General features: G+C 49.4%; 1 protein-coding gene across 1 annotated transcript; it reads left to right on the forward strand.

Annotated features, from left to right (window-relative positions):
- Positions 1–3,400: 3,400 nt before the first annotated feature.
- Positions 3,401–10,005, forward strand: MRPS33 (mitochondrial ribosomal protein S33). The gene is made up of 3 exons (XM_056124033.1): positions 3,401–3,472; positions 7,578–7,819; positions 9,368–10,005. The coding sequence occupies exons 2-3, from the start codon at positions 7,605–7,607 to the stop codon at positions 9,471–9,473; spliced, it is 321 nt and encodes a 106-aa protein (XP_055980008.1). The 5' UTR covers positions 3,401–3,472; positions 7,578–7,604; the 3' UTR covers positions 9,474–10,005.
- Positions 10,006–21,924: the final 11,919 nt, after the last annotated feature.

Consider the following 21,924-nt stretch of genomic DNA (forward strand, 5'->3'; position numbering starts at 1 on the left):
AATACCCAAGAATAGCTGAGATCAGCACCAGGAGGATTACTCCATACCTTAGTGGCCAGTCGGGCATTCTAGAGGAAAGGGCAGCTCAGATAGAGAAGGGAACACCAAATAAAGGGTGTTTGGAGGATCCTCCCAGGAGGGGAGATGTATGTCGAAAGTGGACTATGGACTGAACATGTTTGCCACTCAATGCCTCTTTTGCAGACCACAACACCCAAAAGGAGAGAGAGAACACAGGGGATTGCCATGCCACAGAGGCAGGGGTGGATGGGGGGGATGGGGGTGGGGGGGATATTATCCATGGTGGTGGAAAATGGGCACTGGTGGAGGGATGGGTATCTGATCATTGTATAATCAAACCCAAGCACAAAAAATTGTAAATCTACAACTGTACCTCATGGTGTTTCACTAATAAAAAAAAAAATTTTTTTTTAAATTCTAGGACCTGAGAGATCATATCAACCAGACACAGTAACAACAAAGTCTCCAATGGAGACGTTACTGGGCCCGCTCGAGCAAATCGACGATCAACGGGAGGGCCTTTACCTTTACCTTTACCTTTACCTGAGAGATAGAACAGCGGGTAAAGTGCCTACCTTGCATGAGGGGATCCAAGTTCAATCTTTGTCACCTCAAATGGTCCCATCAGCTCATCAGGAGTGATCCCTGTGTACAGAGCCAGAAGTAAGCACTGAGCACTTCTAGGTCACGATCACAATCACCATCATCCTGTTGTTCGTCGATTGCCTCGAGCAGGCACCCGTCATTGTTACTGGTATTTGGCATATTGGGCACACCACGGGGAGTTTGCCAGACTCTGCCGTGTGGGCAGGTTACATTTGGTAGCCTGCCAGGTTGTCCAAAGTAAGAGTGAGATAATAAGATGTTGCAAGGCTGCAAATGTGGCTGCGCGCTTCCAGGAGCTGGGTTTTATAGTCTCTGAGTCTTGGCCGTTGATGGGATTACGCAGCGCTGGGGGGAGGGGTGCAGTTAGTGGGTGTGACCCCTGCCTACTGGAAGATGGAGGATCTGGGTGGAGGATGCTCAGCCCTGATCCAAGTAGGCTTGGAGATCTCAGCCCCAAGACCCGCATGCCTTTGTTACTCTGCCAGCACCTTCATGCATGTGGAGAGTGGTCTCAACATGGTTGTGGCTGGTTCTGGAGGTCTTCGGCTGCCGGGGCTCTGCTCAGGGCGGGGAGGGAAACTCAACCATCCCCTTCCAAGGGGCCCCTGCGAGGACAGCCAGGTACGGGCGGGGGGGGGCAGGAGATTCTCCACTCTCCACACATATGAAGGTACTGGCAGAGGAACAGAGGCATGTGGGTCCCGGGGCTGAGATCTCCATGCCTGCTCGGATCGGGGCTGAGCATCCTCCACCCAGATTCTCCATCTTCCAGTAGGCAGGGGTCACACCCACCAACTGCCCCGGCACCATGTAATCCCATCAATGGCCAAGACCCAGAGACTATAAAACCCAGATCCCCGAAGAGAACAGTGCAGGGTCTCCTGCCCCCGCACCTGGCTGTTCTCGCAGGGACCCCTTGGAAGGGGGTGGGTTGAGTTTCCCTCCCCACCCCGAGCAGAGCCCCGGCAGCCAAAGACCTTCAGAACCAGCCACAACCATGTTAAGACCCAGCACTTCTAGGTGTGGCCCAAAACAGAACAAAAATTCTATAGGAGGCAGAAGAGTTTCAAAGCATACCTTCTGGGTGGATATAGTTCACTAGCTTGCCATGGTCCATTTTAGAACCTAGATTCTTAAATTGGGTATCACAACTCCATATGGGGGAATCATGAAATCATGTCTCAAAATAAATTTACAATGTATTATCAATAAATCTTTTCTTTGTGTAGCTATCTTATATACCTGGGATCAATTAAAAATTTCTCAGGCAATGGGGGTACAAGTGAAGGGACTTTAAGAAGCCCTGTTTTGGAGTATTTATAAAAGTCTGTGAGGGCCAGATACTGTACAGCAGGTTAAGGTTTTTGCCCTGTGCGCAGTCCACCTGGGGTGGCTCTGAGGCACCCCAGATGGTCTCCTGAGCCTGTCAGAAGTGATCTCTGTGCAGAGTCAGGAATAATCTCTAAACATCGACAGGTGTGGCCCCCTTCCCAAAACAAACAAACAAAAAGGCTACGATGTTCAGAAAATACTATTCTCAGTCAAAGTATAAAACGTTCAATGAACACTTTACAAAGAAAACTGAAACAGGACTAGCTTGAGGGCAGAGGTAATATGAAGTGCAAGACTGACCAGGGGTGCTACTTGATTGCCAGGCAGAACTAGTTCATCGGCTCTATACTGCCACAGGCCAGTGTGACCCACACTCGCCTGTGACTTAGCTGACACAAACTACAGCGACTGTGCCTAGTGTTTCAAGAGAAGTTGCAACCCCAAGGGTGCGGGAAAAGAAGAAATCTTTGCAAAGATTTTTTTCCCCCCAAATGTATCTTTTTTCCCAAATGTATCAGTGAATGTGGCTTGTATACTTTTCCAATAGCGCAGCAGGTAGGGAGTTTACCTTGCACGCAGTGGACCAGCCAACCCAGGTTCAATTCCTCTGCCCCTCTCGGAGAACCCAGCAAGCTACCCACAGTATCTCGCCCACATGGCAAAGGCTGGCAAGCTCCCCTTGAAGTATTCAATATGCCAAATACAGTAACAAGCATCACAATGGAGCCGTTACTGGGCCCACTCGAGCAAACCGGTGAACAACGGGAGGACAATGACAGTGACCCACAAACCCAGACTGGGCTAAAAACTTCCTTCAAGGTGGAACACGGGTGGGAAAAGTTCAAGCAGCCCTGGTTGGGTAACAGCTGGGATGTCAAAGATCCATGGCTATTTCCTCAAGAAACTGTCAGGACAAAGGGATGGAGCAACAGAGTGCTCCAAAACAGTGCCCCTAACCCTGCAATATTGGGGAGCAGGGGTAGGGGGACTGAGGTGCAAACTATTAGAAGACCGAGTGGGTAGGTGTTAAGCAGGGAGAGCATAAGTTACGGCACCCAGCTGGGTCGCAAGACTTCAACCTCTATGGTCAAGCAACGTCCCTGGAACCAGCAACAAGCCTAGGCTGGAGGAAAACCAGGAAACTGAGAAAGGTAAAAGAAAACAAAAAGCATCTCCTTCCCCACTACTGAGTGCACCGCTTTAGAACTGCAGTTCCGCGCCTTTTCCCCATCTAAACACGTGCGCAAGGACCTCGCACAAGAGCCAGTCCGCCCGCCCCAGCCGCCCCCACGTGCGGCGCCAGCCACCTAGCGCAGGCGCCATGCACGACCTCTGTGGCTCCCGAGCGCGCAGGCGCAAGCACTTCCGGGTTTCCGCCGGGGCGCCCCTCTAGCCACCAGGCCTCCGGCCCTTCACTGCTCCCCGCCGGCGCCGGCGCCGGGGCCGGAAGTGAGAGCGGGCTGGGGGCGGGTCTTCCGGGAGCGGGCGCGTGGGACAGGAAGGTGACCGCTCGGTAAGGCTTGGGGTGGCTTTGGGGGTCTGGGCCGTGGCCATGAAGCGCCTGCGGGGCTCCCCAGCTTTTTTTTCTTTTCTTTCTTTTTTTTTAATTCATTTTGTGAGTAAGCAGTCGGGCGGGGACGCTGGAGGCCGGTGTCACCTGGCTGCGCTCAGAAACGTCCAAGGCCAGAGCTGAAAGGGGGTTTCTCTCGAGTGTGGCGCAAACACCCTCGCACAGAAAAAGAAAAGTGACGGCTTGCCAGTCTTAAGTATTTATGGTCTGCAGAACCTTTCACTTTGATGTGTTAAAAAAAAAGAAGTATACGCTGAGCATCCTCCCAGACGCGTGTGCGTCGGTGCCCGGGGCCGAGCGGGCAACTGGTGACCCTCGTGCTCCGCTGGCCGCTGTCTGCAGGTGATTCCCACGTTGGCCAGGGACAGGAATTCGGGTTCGAAGAGGCTCATTCCCTCTCTCCACGATAGAAAGTTTTTGAAGACTTAAATTTTTGGCATAGACCCCAGTGGCTGCTGGGGACACCGTATTGGGCAGTCGTAGGACAATCGCAGTACTTGGCGGCATTGCCAAGTGGACAGAGGGAACTTGGCATTCTAGGATTGTTTCAGTGCCCTTTGGCCTCGGGGGTGGAGGGGGAGCCCTTGCCACCGTCAAGTCGCCAAGCTCCCGTCCCCTCCGCTGGGTTTCTCTGTCTGCGAGGTTGTGCCGGAGAGAACAGGTGTGACCGTACACGTGTGTTACAGGTACATGGGAGCGCCTGTTTTGCCCAATTCATTGGGGACTAGTACAGAACACATTGGGACCCCAGCTTAAAAGCAAGTGGAGACTTCCTCTTCACATATTCTGAGTGCCACCGTCTTTATTTCACCCAAGACACCTGTGCCCTAGCTTTATTTTCCAGAGAGGAAGCTTCAATTTAGAGCAGCTGTCCAGAATTACTCAGTGGCAGGGCCAGTGTTCAGGACATTCAGGATGCTTCTATCTAGGAATAAAGTGATTTAACTCTTGGGGTGGGGAGATGGCTCAGAGAACTGGGTGGGACGCAAACTTAGAAGTGGGTTCCTCAAGTTCAGTCCTCACGTGGTGTGAACCCCTGAGCACTGCCAGGTTATGTGTTGGAATTCAGAACCTATTTTCCTGCAAACATTACAACAAAATGATAGTTTCTAGACCACCTCCTAAGTGGAGATACTGTGTATTACAACAGAAATTCGGTGGTAGGGTGTTGTTAGGGCCACACACGATGGTGCTCAGGGCCTACTCCTCGCTTTGTTGGTCGATCACTCCTAGTGGGACTCTGGCAGCCATATGGGATGCTGGGGATTAAACCCAGGTCAGCCATAACTGCTGGGCTATCTCTCAAGACAGGTTTTCACTTTTTATTTATTTATTTATTTATGGCTTTTTGGGTCACACCCGGCGATGTTCAGGGGTTATTCCTGGCAGTGCTCGAGAGACTATATGGGATTCTGGAAATTGAACCCAGGTCAGCCATGTGCAAGGCAAACGCCCTACCTGCTATGCTATCGCTCCAGCCCCAGGTTTTCACTTTTTAATATGTAGAATAAACTTTTACTTTTCGGGGGGGAAGGGTTGAGCATTTGTGGCCACACTAGTGGAGCTTATGGGCTATTCCTGGCTCCGCTTGGGGGACCATATATGGTGCCGGGGATCAGACTGCGCTTAACCACATGCAAAGCAAACATCTTAACCCTGCTGCTATCTCTGAATAAGATACCTCTCTGTTTTTCGACCACACTTGGCAATGCTTAAGGGATACTTCTGGCTCTGCACTAAGAAATTACTCCAGACACTGCTGGGGTGGGGGGGGGTCATATGGGATGCCAGGGATCTCATTCAGTCAGCCACGTTCAAGGCAATTGCCCTGTCCTCTGTACTATCTGTCTAGTTCCCCCCCCCCCCAAAAAAAAAGGGGATCTTTAAAGGTGGGAAGAAGAGAAAAGAAAAGCTTGCTTAGAAACGTCGTAGTTTCTGAAGTCAACTTTTAGATATTTGCGGGGGTTCCTTTTGTTTGTTTGGGGGCCACACACCCAGTGGTCTTAGGGTTTAATCCTGGTTCAGTGCTCAGGGACCATTCCTGATGGGGCCCAGGGAACCATACATGCAAAGCAAGCAACTGTTCTACTGCTCCAGCCCTACAAGGATTTTAGACAGAGGTTTGTAGCACTGATTTGTTGCTCACTTCTAAGTACACTTCAGATTGTTTGTGACCTTTATGGATGAAAAGGTAACCCTAACCAAAATCTATATAGAAACCCCTCCCAGTTTCTCACCACAGAAAAGAAACCCTAACAATAAAGAAATGAACGTGGGGGCTGGAGCAATAGCTCAGCGGGTAGAGCGTTTGCCTTGCACGCGGCCAACCCGGGTTTGATTCCCAGCATCCCATATGGTCCCCCGAGCACGGCCAGGGGTAACCCCTGTGCATCTCCGGGTGTGACCTAAAAAAGCAAAAAAGAAGAAGAAGAAGAAATGAACGTAATCCATACAACATAATGGAGAGCAGTGAGCCTGGGAACTGAGGGCTGAGAGGAAAAAGAACGTTTCTGGAACTGCGAAACGTGTCCCACATCCCCAGGGATAGGGCTGAGGGCTGAGACTTGGGTCCCACTGTTCTCCTGAGGGTGGCCGTCAGGTGGCGCTGTAGGGTCAGTCTTCCTGCCCAGAGGTTTGGGGTTGACAGTTTTCAGCTGATGGCGAGTTAGCGTCTCTGCTCTCACTGGAACTTGAAGCAAGCCTGAAGAGTTCCTGAGACACTCCGTTTGTATCCTGGTTGTGTTTTTCTTGCAAGAGCTAGTTTGAAATTTCCTTGACCTTCTTCATATTTATGAGGTTTTTGTACGATTTTTTTTTTGGTAGCAGTTCTTTGTGTCCAACAGAAACCGTGCCATCCATTGAACACTATCCTGGCTGTGCATTGTGGGGCTTCTCCTCTTACTGAGAGAAAACGACACGAGCCCAGGAGGAAGAGGGCACGTGAATTGCTGGGACTCGCTGCCAAGCCTCCCTTAGCTCTGGAACCAGCAGGTCAGGGTTGCTCCAGGATCCCACGGACCCCACATGGCGTCCAGGACACAGAGGGTTTGGGATGTGTTTTTCATTTCTTTTTCAAGTCTGTTTGCAGATCAGAGCCTCCTCAATACCAGCTGAACTGTCCCCCAGAGACATCTGTTACCACAGAGTCTCAGGGCTACAAAAAATGGTACCTCAGTGTCTTTCGCCAAAACACCATCTAGTCTAGAATGGATCGGATGGTTACTCCAGCGGCATTCTTAATTTTCACGTGTCATGTAACTTTTATACATAAGCTGCAGTGTCTGCATATTGCAAATATTGATGTCGCCAACCTGCCTCAGGATAGGGGTGTGTGTGGGGGGGCAGTTACTCCTCAGCTAATAAGAGCTTCAACTCGTTTGCATGATAGCAGAAGACAAAAACGGAAGATAAGACCAGTAAAAATCACAACTCTTAAGTGCCTTTCAGGAAAATGAATCTTGTGCTGTTGGGAGTTTATTTCTTTAAGACTCCGCTGTTTGTTTTTTCCCAAATGGCGCTCACTAGTCTCTCGGCAGAATTCTCTCCAGCAGCCTAGAGGCTAAATGACCTCATAACTCATTAGCAGTTCTCAGAACCATCTGGAGCCTTTGAGGAGAACAGCGTTCAAAGGACTGATAATAAAGACAACAGCTTAATTATTTCTCTGCCGTGATTAAGCCTTTAGATGGCAAGCCGTCAGCATATTTATTTTGCAGATCGCTTAGGTGGGGGTTTTCTAAAGGTATGATGATGGCGCTGCGGTGGGGTAACTCGCCTCTCCCTCCACGCAGGTAAAAACCGACCGTAAATAATCTATTGTATCACCAATAGTTCGCGGGGCTCACGGGAGCGAAGGAGTGGGAAGGCCGAGGGGAAAGGGTGCGAAGCCAGTAAGGGCCCGTGGGACCGTGGCTGGTCGTGTCAGCTCCCAGACTTGCGCGAGTGGCTCGCCCTGGGTGTTTCGGGTGTTGTTTTTCATTTTCCAGAGGCGTCCTTCCCGCGCCTTGGAGTTGCTTCCACTCACCTGTTTGGCTTCTTCTCTCCCTAGCGGCACCTGCTCCCTGCTGCCCCAGAAATGTCTTCGCTGTCCGAATACGCCTTGCGCATGAGCCGGCTGAGTGCCCGGCTGTTCGGTGAGGTCGCCAGGCCCACGGACACCAAGTCCATGAAGGTAGTGAAGCTGTTCAGTGAGCAGCCCTTGGCCAAGAGGAAGGAGACTTACGACTGGTACCCCAATCACAACACGTACTTTGCCCTCATGGGCACACTGCGCTTTTTGGGCCTCTACAGGTAATAACCCCAACGAAACAAACCTAGGAATTCCGCTGAAAAGTTGTAGTATGCAGAAATTGTTTTGTTTCTTTTGTTTTAAGAAGAGATAAAGGATTGGTCATTTTGTTTTTGTGATCGATAGTAGTGGTCAGATCTTCCCAACGATGCCATTTGGGGAAGTGGGGTTCCAGGGAGGAAGACTGCTTTCAAGGAGGAAGTTTCTAGAATGGGCACATGGGGACCAAAGGAAGGAGTGGGGAACACACCGATTGCCCATGTGAAGACGTAGTTTGGGTCCCTGGGAAGTGTGGCTGCTGAGTTGTCTGTCAGCGTGAGAGAGAGCACCCCAAAAGCAGGCAGCAGGGAACAGAGCAGACAAGCCTGCTGGTGGAAGTTGTCAGAGTTCCCCCTTTCTCCTCTGCTCCTCTGGCATCTGTCAGTTCATGCCCTTTTTGTTTCCACGCTGCAGGAGGTAGAACAGCGATGTAGGTAGGGCACTCGCCTTGCACGAAGCTGACCCAAGTTCCATCCCCGGCACCCCATGTGGTCCCCTGAGCCCCGTGGGTGTGGCCCCAGAGAAGACCACAATCCAACTCACATCTCAGAAGACACACCGTGCTGGCTGCTCAGTTGAGAAGACGTTTGGCTGGAGAGATAGGGCGGGGCAGTTGGTCACTGGCTTTGTGCACAGCTGACTCTGGTTCCATCCCTGGCACCGCATTAGGGTCCCCTGGTCACCACAAACATTGGCCGTCAGCTGGCCCCGAAGGCGTCCTTATCCACCATGTGTGTGCAGTGAAGCCCCAGACCTCGCAGCCTCAGGAGTTGGTCTCGGGCCCAGCACAGCAGAGACCTCCAGGTCCAAGGACTGTGCTGCTGCCCACATTGAAGACCCTGAGAGCCTCAGGTCCCCCCAACCCCACCCCCCAGCTCTGCGTCACTGGGCCCCAACTCTGAACACTGAGGTCTGTGTTCACTGGGTGAGGCAGAGTATCACCAAGAGTAATACTATGTGGGTCTCTCAAGCACTGTCGGGGCATAAAAGGAAACTGGGCCCAGGAACCCCTTCGGGCTTAACGCAGACTTCACGGTTGCCGCACTTCGCAGTATGGACGTGGAGCGGCAGCTGGAGCCCGGACTGCCGGGTCGCGGCTTCCATCCTGGCATCTGTTGAGGGGCCGCCCAGAGCCTTGATGCCTTGCCCCTGCCCACCGCCGACCCTCCCTCTTGTGGTAGATGCTTAGCCCTGGGGCTCTTGGCTTCTCTGGGTCCCCACTTTCTGCTGCAGGGATATTTGGGGTACTCAGTAGTGCCGAGCCCTGGTTACTTAGATTCACACAGCAGATCTGGGGGTGAGGGATCGAACCCTGGGCCTCCCGAATGCAAACCATGCACTCCTTCCCAGTGAGCTGCATCCTCCAGCTACTGTGTGTTGGGGCCCCCTTGTCCCGCTCACCCACCTGGCCAAGGGGCCCCGAGGAAGTCAAGGGCTGGTCATCAGAGCAGGTGAGGGGGCAGCGTGAGACGGGTGAACCTTAATTCTCGCTCCTTCCCTCCCCTTTTCAGAGACGAGCACCAGGACTTTAACGATGAGCAGCTGCGCCTAAAGAAGCTTCGTGGAAAGGGGAAACCAAAGAAAGGAGAAGGGAAAAGAGCCACCAAAAAGAAGTAGAGCTGGAACCGTTGCAAGAGAAGAGCTCGTCGTTGGCATCTGAGGGAAGGCAGCGCCTTCCCGGTCTCTCCCGGATCGGAGGCCCTGTCACCTCCTTGTTGGTGGCCAGTCTGGCCGAACTGTGACTGGTTTCTTGGATGCATCGAATCCCACAGGATTATTGGGGTCTCTGTTTTGTCATTAGAAGTTGTTCTCGGTGTCTAAAAAACAGCGCGTCAATCACTGTTGAATGATTTCTTGGGGACAAGGCAGGATGTCGGGGGCGGAAGGAGGGGACACTCGTTAAATGAGCTTCCCGGAGTCCCCTCGAACTCCGTTCTTGCCTCCCATTCCCCAGCCCCAGACGCTTTCATCTCACTCGCCAACCACTGTCTCCACCACCAAGCTCACAAACTTTTAAGTGCCTCTCCACCTACTCCTCCGACAGGTACTAATCAGATCTGTAGGATGAAAGGCTGGGCCTGGTGACAGGGACCTGCCGTGTGATGGGCCCTGGCCCTGGTGATAGCTGTGGTTAGCAAGAGCAACATTCCTTATGGGCACTCCTGTCTGGGCGGGGAGATAGATGACTGTTGTACAACTGCATTAAACGCTACAAAGGAAAACAATATATCTGGACTTCGTGAGTGTAGCTAGACCATAGTGTAGACCAGCAAGACAGCAAGCAACCCGATTCCAGAGGGCGTCAGGCTTGTCGGATGATGCTGAAGCCCAGTCTCAAAGAATGAGTTTGGGCAGAAGCCGAGGCTATATGGAGACACCAAGATGCCATTTGCAAAGCCCTGGGGTCAGAAGAAGTGGTCTAGTCCCCGAAAGTGGAAAGAGACCACTCAGCCGTCGGCTGGTCTGAGGGAGGCTCTGCGGGGCCCGTGCAGCCTGACTGGAGCAGAGTTGTGGGTGCCAGGATGCCCTCTGAGCCCTGGCAGTGAGGTTGGAAGAATGTCCTAGATCTGGTATCTCTGTAGGCCCCCCCCCCACTTTTTTTTTGCAGTATTATCTTTGTGGGTAATAAAACGCTCCCAAAAGTAATAGCGCCACCAAAACCCTCAGCCCAGGAGGATAAATTCCACACATGTTGTATTGAAGCACTTTTAACCATTTCTGCTACTCTTGGGGAGAAAAAATAGTGCAGAGCCAAGAGAGCGTGAGTAGGGACTAGAGAGGGCACAAGGGTTAGGCCCACCCTAGTTCCATTCCCAGCCCACATATGGTTCCCTGAGCACAGAGCCTGGTGTAGCCCCTAAGTATCCTGAGGTGTAACCCGGAGGGAAAGCAAGTATGGTAACTGCTCTAGCCACATCTTTCCTCCCGCACCATTCCAAGTGTTGGCAGGGAGAGGGAGAAGACAGCTGGTAAAGCACTTCCCTAGACCCCGGTTCAATCCCTGCCCCTGCATTTGGTCCCCCAAGCACTACCAGGGGTTAATTCTGAGTCCTACCCAGTAGGGCCCCAAAATAAGAGGGAAAAAAAAAAAAACGTAGAAGTGTCCCTGTGAGTAGTTCCTGAACCAGCAGGAACCTCACTCCTATTGCACAGGGATCTTCCAAAGCTCTGTGATAAAGATGGCATGGCTCAAGCCTGTGAGGGTCAATAAAAGGAGAACTTCATGGAATGAGACGATGGGGTTCCAGTCAATGCTTGTGGGCTACCACGGTCACTCAATGACTGCACCCACCAGCCCGCTGTCAAGGACAGCCTCGCACCCTGAACCTCACAGCTGACCTCTCATCCTAACCTAACCAGAATAAGGCACCTCTGACTTCTTCGGGAGCGTTGTGAATGGAAGAGGAAATGGGATGGGAGAGACTCCCGTACCAACAGCCAGGCCTGGCAGAAATAAGCTTATGAGCCGTTCGGGTGGCTGAGAGGGCCCTGTTTTGCCTGTGGGAGCCCCAGAATCAATCCCAGACTTCATGGTCCCTTAAGCACTGCTGGGAGTACCGTTCCCCATCTCCCCCTCCTTTTTGCACACCCCCCCCAAAAAAAAGAATAGGGAAAAACTAGGCACGCTAGTGGGTGAGCTCCCAGACTCGGGCAGAAGGCGGCACGAGCCAGAGCTCTGGCTGGGGAAAGTTCATGATCATCCAGTCCAGGTGACTGTTCTGCACGGTCCACATCTGCCCCACTATCCTCTGTGGCCAGGTTTAGACTAACCAGGTGCCTGCATCAGCTCTCCGCTCAAGGCCCACTAGTTCTGCATTCTCCCCAGTGTTCAGGGTTTTGTGTGCTGAGAGGATTTTGCCCTTGATTTCAATATGATCGTAGGCTGGGTTGAGTTCGAAAGCCCTGGGCTGTCGTGCTCCCCTGACTGGCTGAAATCGCAACCTCTCCACCCCCTGTGAAATCTAGACCTAAAGCTTCCATCTGACACTCTCGGCCTGTTCAAAACATGCTGCTACATCACTGTGTTACTATGGAGATCTGTGCTGGGGAGGGCTGAGCTTTGTCTATGGAAGGTCCGGGTTTCATCCCCAGCACCATGGGGAACCCCGAGCACTATTAGATGTGGCCCCAAAACAAACTGCCCCCCCCACCAAAGAAAAACTTTTACTGTCTTACTAGATTCGCCCCCACTCCCCAAAGGAGTTACAAAACATCTCCTGAGACTGCATTTACCATTCAGCACGATAGGTTTAGGGAGTAGATAGGAAAAGAGTTTCACTTTGTTTTATTTGGGGGCATCCCTGGTGGTGCTCAGGACTTCTGGCTCTCTGCTCAGACTCACTCCAGGCAGTGCCCTGGGAATCATTTATAATGCAGGGATCGAATCCAGTTGCAAAGCAAGTGCCTTATCCACTATCTTATCTCTAGCCCTAAGAAGCATTTTAGTATTTATGTGATCAAAGTTTCCAGAAATTCATTTTTTAAGCATCAGGTTGACGTATGTTTACATGTAGGTGGGCACTTAGATAAACGAGCATATAAGCAATGCTTCTGCTTATAAAACACTTTCCATAAGAGAGTAAATAAAAGCTTTAACTTCCACACCCTTCACATTTTTTCTCTTAACTGCACACGTACCCTCAAAGTTTCTCAGTGATTTAGAGGCAGAAAAAAAAGCCTTCAAGAGCAATAGATTAAAAGAAAACAACTATGCCTTATCTTAAGTACTTTTCAAGTCCAACAGAAAACATTTCTTTTTTAAAAATTGAGATTGAATCAGCAGAATCAACCATAATGCATTCTAGAAGCCTTAGATAAAACAGGGAAACAAATAGCAAAAATCCCTGGATATTGAGATCACTAGAGAGTCAGTGAAATATTTATGCTGGATTTTAAATAGTGGAGGTTTTTTTAATGGTGTAAAGGCAGCAAGACAGAAGAGTCATAAGACTACCGTGAAGAAGGGTCAAAGAACCCAGAAGCTGTTTATAACTGACGTCTAAATTTCATATCAAAGATGACACTAAAGTTAAATCAATGTCAACTCCAAGGCCTTTTTCATTCTGCCTCATGAGCCATTTCCTGAGAGCACTGGGTCATTTATGGAAAGCTTTCTATATCTAGGAAACCTGAGCTTATTGACTATTGAAATTGATGTTCAGTACAGAATATCTTCTCAATAGAACTGCTGGGTCAGAGAGATAGCACCGGGGTAAAGTGCTTGCCTTGCACAGGGCTGACCCAGGCTTGGTTTCCAGGCCTGCAGGTGGTCCTCTGAGTGGACCAGGATCACCTCAGCATTGCCAGGTGTCAGCCCAGCCTACCCCACCCAAAATAAAACCCCACAAAAGTACTAGTTGTTAAGTGCATTTAGAATTAAAAACAGAATTCTAAACAAGTTGGAGGGGTCATAGGCTGAATTTAAAACTTTTTCTAATGTTTTTAAATTGAATCAGTGAGATACAGTTACAAAGTTGTTCATGATTGGGTTTCAGTCATATAATGTTCCAACACCCATCCCTTAACCAGTGTACATTTCCCAGCATCAATGTCCCCAGTTTCCCTCCTGTACCCCACACCCACCTCTGTGGCAGGCACTTCTCTCTCTCTCTCTCTCTCTCTCTATATATATATATATATATATACATATATATACATGTGTGTATGTGTGTAGGCACTTCTCTATATATATACACATATATATATACATGTGTGTATGTGTGTGTGTGTATATATATATATATATGGCATACTCGATATGCCAAAACAGTAACAATGATGGTCCTCATTCCCCTGACCCTGAAAGAGCCCCCAATATGCCATCAGGCTACACTAGCATGTGACAGGAATGAATAGAGACGTTACTGGCGCCTGCTTGAGCAAATCGATGGAACAACGGGGTGATAGTGATAGTAATAGCGATATATATATGCATATGTATATACATTTGTAGGGCTGACCTACAAATTCATCACCCAACAAGAGACGGACCAGAGATACAGTAAAGCAGATAAGGAGCAGATAAGGTGCTTGCCTGTCACGTGACTGACTTGAGTTTGATTCCTGGCCCTACATATGCCTCCCCGACCCCAACACCACTGGAGCAATCCCTGTGTAAGCCCTGCACGCTGTCACGTGCAGTCCGCCAATAAAACCATCGAGATCAAATAGGCAAAATCAGCCACAATGCATAAAACATAAAAACGAAGGAAGTATGGGTTGAATCATCAAGAATGAATGATTCTTGCTGATAAAGCAAATAATGTCAACCTGGGGGGGGGGGGGTTGCAATATGCACTATTGTGTTTTAAAACCCATGTACTATGTATTCCCAGTTTACTGATGAGAAACTGCGGCTCGGAGCCTGTGCGTCTGATCTCCCGGCTCTGAGTCCGGACTGGCCTGAAGACACAGCCCCACCAGGCACAGCTCCCACCGCAGGCTTTCCGCGTGCAGAGAGGGGCTCTAGCAAGTGGCTGGCAATTCCCCGCCAAGAATAAAAACTGTTCTGTGAGGGCACCAATGGATATGGCCCGGCGACCTCAAAACCAGAACTTAGGGGCTGAAGCCATAGCACAGCGGGTATGGCGTTTGCCTTCCATGCGGCCAACCCAGGTTGGATTCCCAGCATCCCATATGGTCCCCCCAAGGCAACGCCAGGAGTAATTTCTGAGTGCAGAGCCGGGACTAACCCCCGAGCATCGCCGGGTGTGACCAAAAAAAGAAGAAAGAAAGAAAGAAAGAAAGAAAGAAAGAAAGAAAGAAAGAAAGAAAGAGAAAAAGAAAGAGAAAAAGAAAATCAGAACCTGAATGAGCCAGTACGAGACCCCTGTCCCCAGGGTTCTTTGCAGGCTGAGACTCGGCACTAATACTGAGCATAAGGAGTACTCTGCCAGTAACTGCTGGGTACTGAGCTCAGTTTTATCTCCATCACTCCCCATTCACCTTAGAGCTGTGATTGGTTCTCAACTCTGGCCAAGGCAGGAGAATCAACAGAGGAAGAACTTTGAAGAGTCTGACCACGGTGGGGAGAGAAAAATAGCTTAGACAGAGGCATTTTTTTGTTTGTTTATTTCTAGTTTGTTTTTATTGCAGTACTCAGGACTTACTCCTGGCTCAATGCTCAAAGATCAAAGGACTGTATGTAGTCCAGAAGATGGAAGACTAGCACCCTACCCACTAGCACCCTACCCATTGCGCTATCTCTCTGACTCTGCAGTGGCGTTTTGAAAAGCTCTGGTGAGGTGAAGAGTCCAGGTTTCCAGCAGTATTTCTCAAAGGAGGGGATCATGTGACAGGTGGCTGGGCTCCCACAACCACAGTTTCTGACTCAGTAGGTTAGGGGCGGGTCCAAAGATTTGCATCTGTACCGGGCTTTGGGAATGACAAGGTTGAGGCACTGGACCAGAATCTCAGCACTGGTGGAGTGGGGTGGCCATCAGTCAGTGAATTTGTCTAATTTCTCCTTCTCTAGAAAAAGGAGGATTGATAGATCCTGACAGCAGAAAAATCAAGTGATCCCACTTCAGAAGGAGCTTGTGAAAAGGAAAAATAGAATGTAGCTGAGATTGGAGAGGAGAGTAGGGAATAAGGTACTTGTCTTTATGTGCCTGGCCCTGATTTGATCCCCAAAACCTTATACGGTCCCCCAGGCATTGCCAGGGGTCACTCCCGAGCACAGAGCCAGAAATAGCCCCTGAAGCTTGACGTGAAAGAGTTTATGGAACGAAAGAATCTTCTTTTATAAGAAGATCTGAATAAATGAGAGAGGACCTATATCCATGACATATTACTAAGATGGTTGTTTACATTTAGTTGTTATGTGATTTCATTTTTCTGTCAGTGTTTCGATAGACATTTGGGGCAGGGTTGAAAAAGGATGCCAATTTTCAGGAACCACTTTCAACAAAAATACAGGACACGGAAGATTCTGAAAGGAAAAATAGAACGTGGCTGAGACTAGAGAGGAGTGCAGGAAAGAAGGTACTTGCCTTTATGTGGGTGACCCCGATTAGATCCCCAACACCTTATATGGTCCCCCAGGCATTGCCAGGGCTCACTCCTGAGCACAGAGATAGAAATAGCCCCTGAGAACTGCCACATGTGACCCAAAACCTCCCCTGCAAAATAAAAGAATAATATCACACCTATATCTGATTCTGAAGCCTGTCATTACTATTGTTTTTAAAAATGCTTGAATAGTTTCTATCACGCATCAGAGCAAACAGATAGTGAAAGATGCCTTACAAATTGATTAATAAATGGTGACAAGATAATTAGTTGGCAATTGAGTAACTCAGGTGATCACTTCAGACCATACACCAAATAAATTTTGGATGAGTCAGTAATTAAGCATCAAGGGGAAATCAAACCCTTTAAAAGGGAAACTAGATGAAGAACAGACTCACCTCCCAGGCTTGGGAAAAACCTGTGTTATGTCAAAGAAATAAAAGCAGCCCCAAGAGAAAACATGTTAATTAAAAAGAGATCCTGAGGAATTCGAAGGAAAATGGAAGCAAAAACATGTATGGCAAACAAAGCATGATTTTTTTTTTTTTTTGCTTTTTGGATCACACCCAGAGATGCTCAGGGGTTGCTCCTGGCTCATGCCCTCAGGAATTACTCCTGGCGGTGCTCGGGGGACCATATGGGATGCTTGAATCAAATCCGGGTTGGTCGCGTGCAAGGCAAACGCCCTACCCACTGTGCTATTGCTCCAGACGCAAGCATGATTTTCTAACTTACATAAAAGAGATCAGAAAATGTTACAACAAAATATGGAAATGAAACTTGGAAAAGATCATATGATACAAACTGGCGATACAGAATTGAGTGCCTGCAAGTAAAAGGCACATACAGGGACAGGGGGACAGGGACACCCCAGTTTCAGACCTTCCTGCTTGCATTTCCAGATGCCTCCCACCAAAACACACCTTGCTAAGTCTTCCGTTTGCTTTGTCAGATTTGCTCACAAAGTGCTCTCGACAGGGTGAAAATGTCACAAATTGTCCCACACCCAGCTGGTGAAAATCCCACATATTGGCCTCTCGACAAAGCCCCCACTTGTGTTTTCTTTTTCTCTATCACATTTCTCATTCCCTGGCGTGTCATTTCATTTGTTTACTTATGGTCTTCTGCTAGAACCCAGTTCTACATGGGCAGAAATGTTGCTCTTCTAGCATCAGTATAAGGCTCAGAGTAAGCCTTACTACACTTTCACTGAATGAGTGAAACAGCTGAAGGCACTTGTAATTAGAACATAAGATACATTTTTCTTACTATATTAGAAAAGAAGCGGGGAGAAAGGGTGGGGAGGAGGAAGGAAGAGAAAGATGACTAAATTATTGACAAGGTAATTCTTGGAAAAATGAAATATTATTGGTGGTGAGTACAGTTTCACCTTTTGGCAGAGGGGAAGTGGGGGCATACCAGCTGTACCTAGGGTCACTCCTGGCAGGACTCAGGGGTGCTTGGTCCCCAAATGATACTCCAAGTCCTGCCAACTGAATCATACGAAAGTCTCCGAGAACCCCAAGCTGAGGGGGTTCCTACATGTCACTGGCCAATGCTCTTTAAGAACTGCTGAGTCATGAGGGACAGAGCGAGGGACCAGCACGTCCGTGGATTTTCCTGATGGAGACAGGACTGCTAAGAGCAATGTGGGCTTTGGGACTGGCTCCAGAACACGAAAAAGAACACTGGTGGGAAAACAAACGAAGGAAATCTGAATACACGAGGCAGTTTTGTTCAAAGCGTTGCACCAAATGTCAGCGTCTCCATTTAGAACATCATACTCTCGCTCTGTTCAAGGTTAACTGTGGGCGGCAGCTCAGCGGGCCTGGTGGGAATCCTTTCCGACTTCTGCAACTCCTCAGTCCAACGTTTTCTGAAAATGAAAAAGTGGACTTTTTCAAAAGGGTTTCAAGGAGCTGTTGAAGAATAAACTTTGAGACTGAACACAAAGGGGCTGGAGAGAGAGTAAAAGCAGGGAAGGCGTTTGCCTTGCACACGGCTGACCTGGGTTTGATTCCCGGCACCCCATATAGTCCCCTGAGCCCCTCCAGAAATGAGCCCTGAGCACAGAGCCAAGAATAAGCCCTGAGCACACCTGGTGTGGCCCAAAGACAAATAAATAAATAATTTATTTATTTATTTATTTATTTATTTCAAATGAAGTCCTCTAAGACATTTGAGAATCCCACACAAAGAACTCTCAAAGTGAAAACCAAGGCACCTGGGAGGGAGGGAGGGAGGGAGGGAGCGAGGGAGGAAGAAGGGGCCAGGAAGTAACAAGTGTGACTCTTGAGCCATGAGACCAGGTGATTCTCTCTGAATTATCTAGTTACACCTTCTGAGTTTTCTTTTGTTGTTATTGTTGTTGTTGTTTGTTATTGTTTTTCATTTTTTATAATTTTATTTATTGAATCACCGTGAGAGCAGTTACAAAGCTTTCGGGTTTAAGTCTTGGCCATACAATGAAACACCCATACCTTTACCAGTGCCCATTCTCCACCACCAAAACCCCCAGTAGACCCCCATCCCACACCCTCCCCCTACCTGGGCTTCTGAGTTTTCTATCATGGATGTTTGCTATTTCGTAAGGAGACCTAAAAGGAGGGAAAGGAGTTAAAAAAAACTAAAGCAGAGCAAGGGGAGATGGCTGAGGTGGCTGACGGGTGTCAAACCAGCAAAGCAGGCTGGATTCCCAGGGGCAGAGTAGCTGGGCACCGCCAATAGCCAGAGAAGGGGGCACTCTTTTTTTATCTTTTTAGGTCACACCCGGCGATGCTTAGGGGTTACTCCTGGCTCATACCACTCAGGAATTACTCCTGGCAGTGCTCGGGGGACCATATGGCATGTTGGGAATCAAACCCGGGTCGGCCCTGTGCAAGGCAAACGCCCTACCGTCTGTGCTATCACTCCAGCCCGAAGGGGACACATTTCAAACTGGCAGTAACGGCAGCAAAGTCATCGGGGATGGAGCACAGCTTGTTCCCAGAATGATGTTGGCTGAGACTGAGCCCAACTGGCATTCAGAGAAAGATTTTAAAAAAGGAGCAGAGGGGCTGGAGCAATAGCACAGTGGGGAGGGCGTTTGTCTTGCACGCGGCCGACCCGGGTTTGATTCCCAGCAGCCCATATGGTCCCCTGAGCACAGCCAGGAGTAATTCCTGAGTGCAGAGCCAGGAGTAACCCCTGTGCATTGCCAGATGTGACCCAAAAAGCCAAACATAAATAAATAAATAAATAAATAAATAAATAAATATAAAGAGGAGCAGAGACCTACAACAGGGCTCAAGGAATTTGCCTTGCATGTGGCCAACCCATTTGATCCTCAGCACCGCCTGGTCCCCAAGAGCATCACTGGGAGTGACCCCCAGATCCTGGAGATCCTGACCTTACCTAAAATGTCCTCTCTCGAAATTTTACAAAGTCTTAAAGATCCAGAACTCACACAGACCGGGTGGAAAGACAACCATGCCAAGGTATACCCCCTGCAATGAAGCAATCATAATTTTTCCATCATATTTTGCTTTTCCTGGGATCCCTCCCGTTGGCTCAGCTCTGCCATACGTCCTTGTGGGGGGCCCAGGTGGGTGAAAGCAGGACTTGCTTCCCTTCAGGCTAAGATCTCCACTGCCGGCCCGGATGACTTTGTCAGACACAAAGGGTGGGTGCAAGTTACCTGCACATAATGCATCCCAGAATCCTCTGCAGAACTGCTCTGGGTCAGCGGGCTACTGTGTACTTCCAACAGACCCTGCCTGGTGACCCACAATGGCAGTCCCATCTCAGACAGACTAGTGGAAGCAGCTTTGAAGGACATAAACCATGGGTCCCCAAACTCCTGTAACCAGAGGCTAGAGCAGGTAGGGCATTTGCCTTGCACGTGGTGGACCAGGGTTCAATCCTGGGCATCCCAAATGGTCCTCCAAGCAGCGCCAGGAGTAACTCCTGAATGCAGAGCCAGGAGTAATCCCTGAGCATCTCTGAGTGTGACGAAAGAGAGAGAGAGAGAGAGAGAGAGAGAGAGAACTCCTGTGACCTGCACAATCCTGGCCTCCCCCTGACCAGGACTTTTCCTCTGCCCTGGGAAATCTATCCTCATAGTCTAGGGTCAACTGTGAACTGCTGTCTCGGCACCCCACTCCCCCCTGGGATTACAGTTCTCTCTGACAAATCCCTCAATGCCAGTTTGATTCTCAGCAACAAATTGGGATCAACAATTGCTAAGGATTCCATCACACTCAAGTACGATCCAGTTTCTGTGGTGGTCTTGAGGTGGGATTAGATTGTAAGGAGTCCTCACTCTCCCAGAGATTCAACTCTGACACACCGACATGTTGTGACACTGACTCCTGTCCCTCTGTGCGTGCCCGAGAGCCCCAGGCTGAGCAGGGCTGCCCTGCCCATGCAGGGTAATCACTTGATCTTCCCTTCCCCTTCATTAGTCTTATGCAGTCCCTGTGCGTTTCACAACCCGCAGACAGAGGAGGGCAGATGAAAGTGAAGGCAGGCTGGGTGAGCTCATTTGGAGATCACAGTTGGTCTTTGGCACAACAGCTGGGCCCCTCCAGATTCTGTTGGCCACATGGGCGAACCACTGGCTGGCGCCAGCAACCCAAGAAGGGCCGGGCAGTGGTGGCTGGGTATCGGAGAACAAAGGAAAATGAATGCAGCGTTCTGACTCAGCTATGCCCACTGAGAGCCTGGCCTACTGTCAAATGCTCTGAAAAGAACAAGTGTCACTTCTCTGATTTAAAAAAAAAAAAGGCAGTGGGGGACGAAGACATAATATATATATATATATATATATATATATATATATGTATAGTCATGTTACTGCCATTTGATTTCAATGATCTGGGGTAGAGAGAGAAGCAGAGAAATGAATACACTCAAGAAAACTAAAAGGACGTTCTCAACTACAACATCAAGTGACGATCAAAAGGGAAGGGGAGAGGGGAGCGAGTGAATGGAGGGAAAGGGGTGAACTGTGGGCCAGGACTGAGGCTCAGGTGAAGCATAGCCTTGCACAAGTGAGGCCCCGGGTTCAATTCCCGCCGTCACGATATGGTCTCCCGGCGCTGCCAGATGTGGTCCAAGAAAACAAATCAGCCACAAGGGTGGGTGTCAATTACATCCAAAGGGTAGAATTAGCCTTTTCGTGGTGAACTTAGCATCGTAGATACACATGATGATTTTTAATGAGGCAATTAATTTTTAATGATGAAATTATATAATGTTATGACGCAATGTTATTTCAATAAGAGGGGGGAGATAATCATCAAAATGAAGGAAAGCAATTCGGAGGGGCACACGTGTCTGGGAGCCGCTCCCAGCGGGGTGCTCAAGGGTACTCCTGCGGGGGGGGGGGTCGGGGGCCCAGAAGCAGCCCCAGCACCGAGCCTGGCCACCTGCATGCAGTCCTGTGAGCACTGGCTCTCTGGCCTGACAGTTGGGCTGGTCTGCTTTGCTTTAAGATGGGTTCAGTGGTCAAGTCACAATTTACATCCGTGAGCTCCTGAGTCTGATTCCGTACCACTGTAAAAAAAAAAAAAAAGGAAAGAGGTGGAGGGATGGGTATTTGATCATTGTATAATTGAAACCTAAGCACAAAAATTTGTAAGTCTACAACTGTACCTCATGGTGTCTCACTAATAAAAAAAATTTTTTTAAAAAAAAGGAAAGAAAAAGTGGTGCTTTTTTTGTTGTTTGTTTGTTTTTGCTTTTGGGTCACACCCGGCATTGCCCAGGGGTTACTCCTGGTTCATACATTCAGGAATTACTCCTGGCGGTGCTTGGGGGACCATATGGGATGCTGGGAATCGAATCTGGGTCGGCCGCGTGCAAGGCGAATGCCCTACCCGCTGTGCTATTGCTCCAACCCCAGAAATAAAAATTTTAATCCAAAAATAAAATGGGGGCTGGCAAGCTGGAGAGAGAGCTTGGTGGGTTGGAACATGAGCTTTGCATGCAGGAGTTCCAGGTTGGACCCTTGGCATCAGATGGTTTCCCGACCACTGCCAAGAGCCCTAGAGCAGCAATCAGGAGTGGGCCCTGAGCA

Source organism: Sorex fumeus, unplaced genomic scaffold (genome assembly GCF_029834395.1).
Source record: "Sorex fumeus unplaced genomic scaffold, SorFum_2.1 ptg000048l, whole genome shotgun sequence".
NCBI classification, from domain to species: domain Eukaryota; kingdom Metazoa; phylum Chordata; class Mammalia; order Eulipotyphla; family Soricidae; genus Sorex; species Sorex fumeus.

What these genes read in the sequence shown, in the direction of transcription:
- MRPS33 (XM_056124033.1), top strand. Translation starts at nt 7,605, where the DNA reads ATGTCTTCGCTGTCCGAATACGCCTTGCGCATGAGCCGGCTGAGTGCC. An exon ending in CGCTTTTTGGGCCTCTACAG is followed by an intron (nt 7,820 to 9,367) that starts GTAATAACCCCA and finishes TCCCCTTTTCAG; the next exon opens with AGACGAGCACCAGGACTTTA.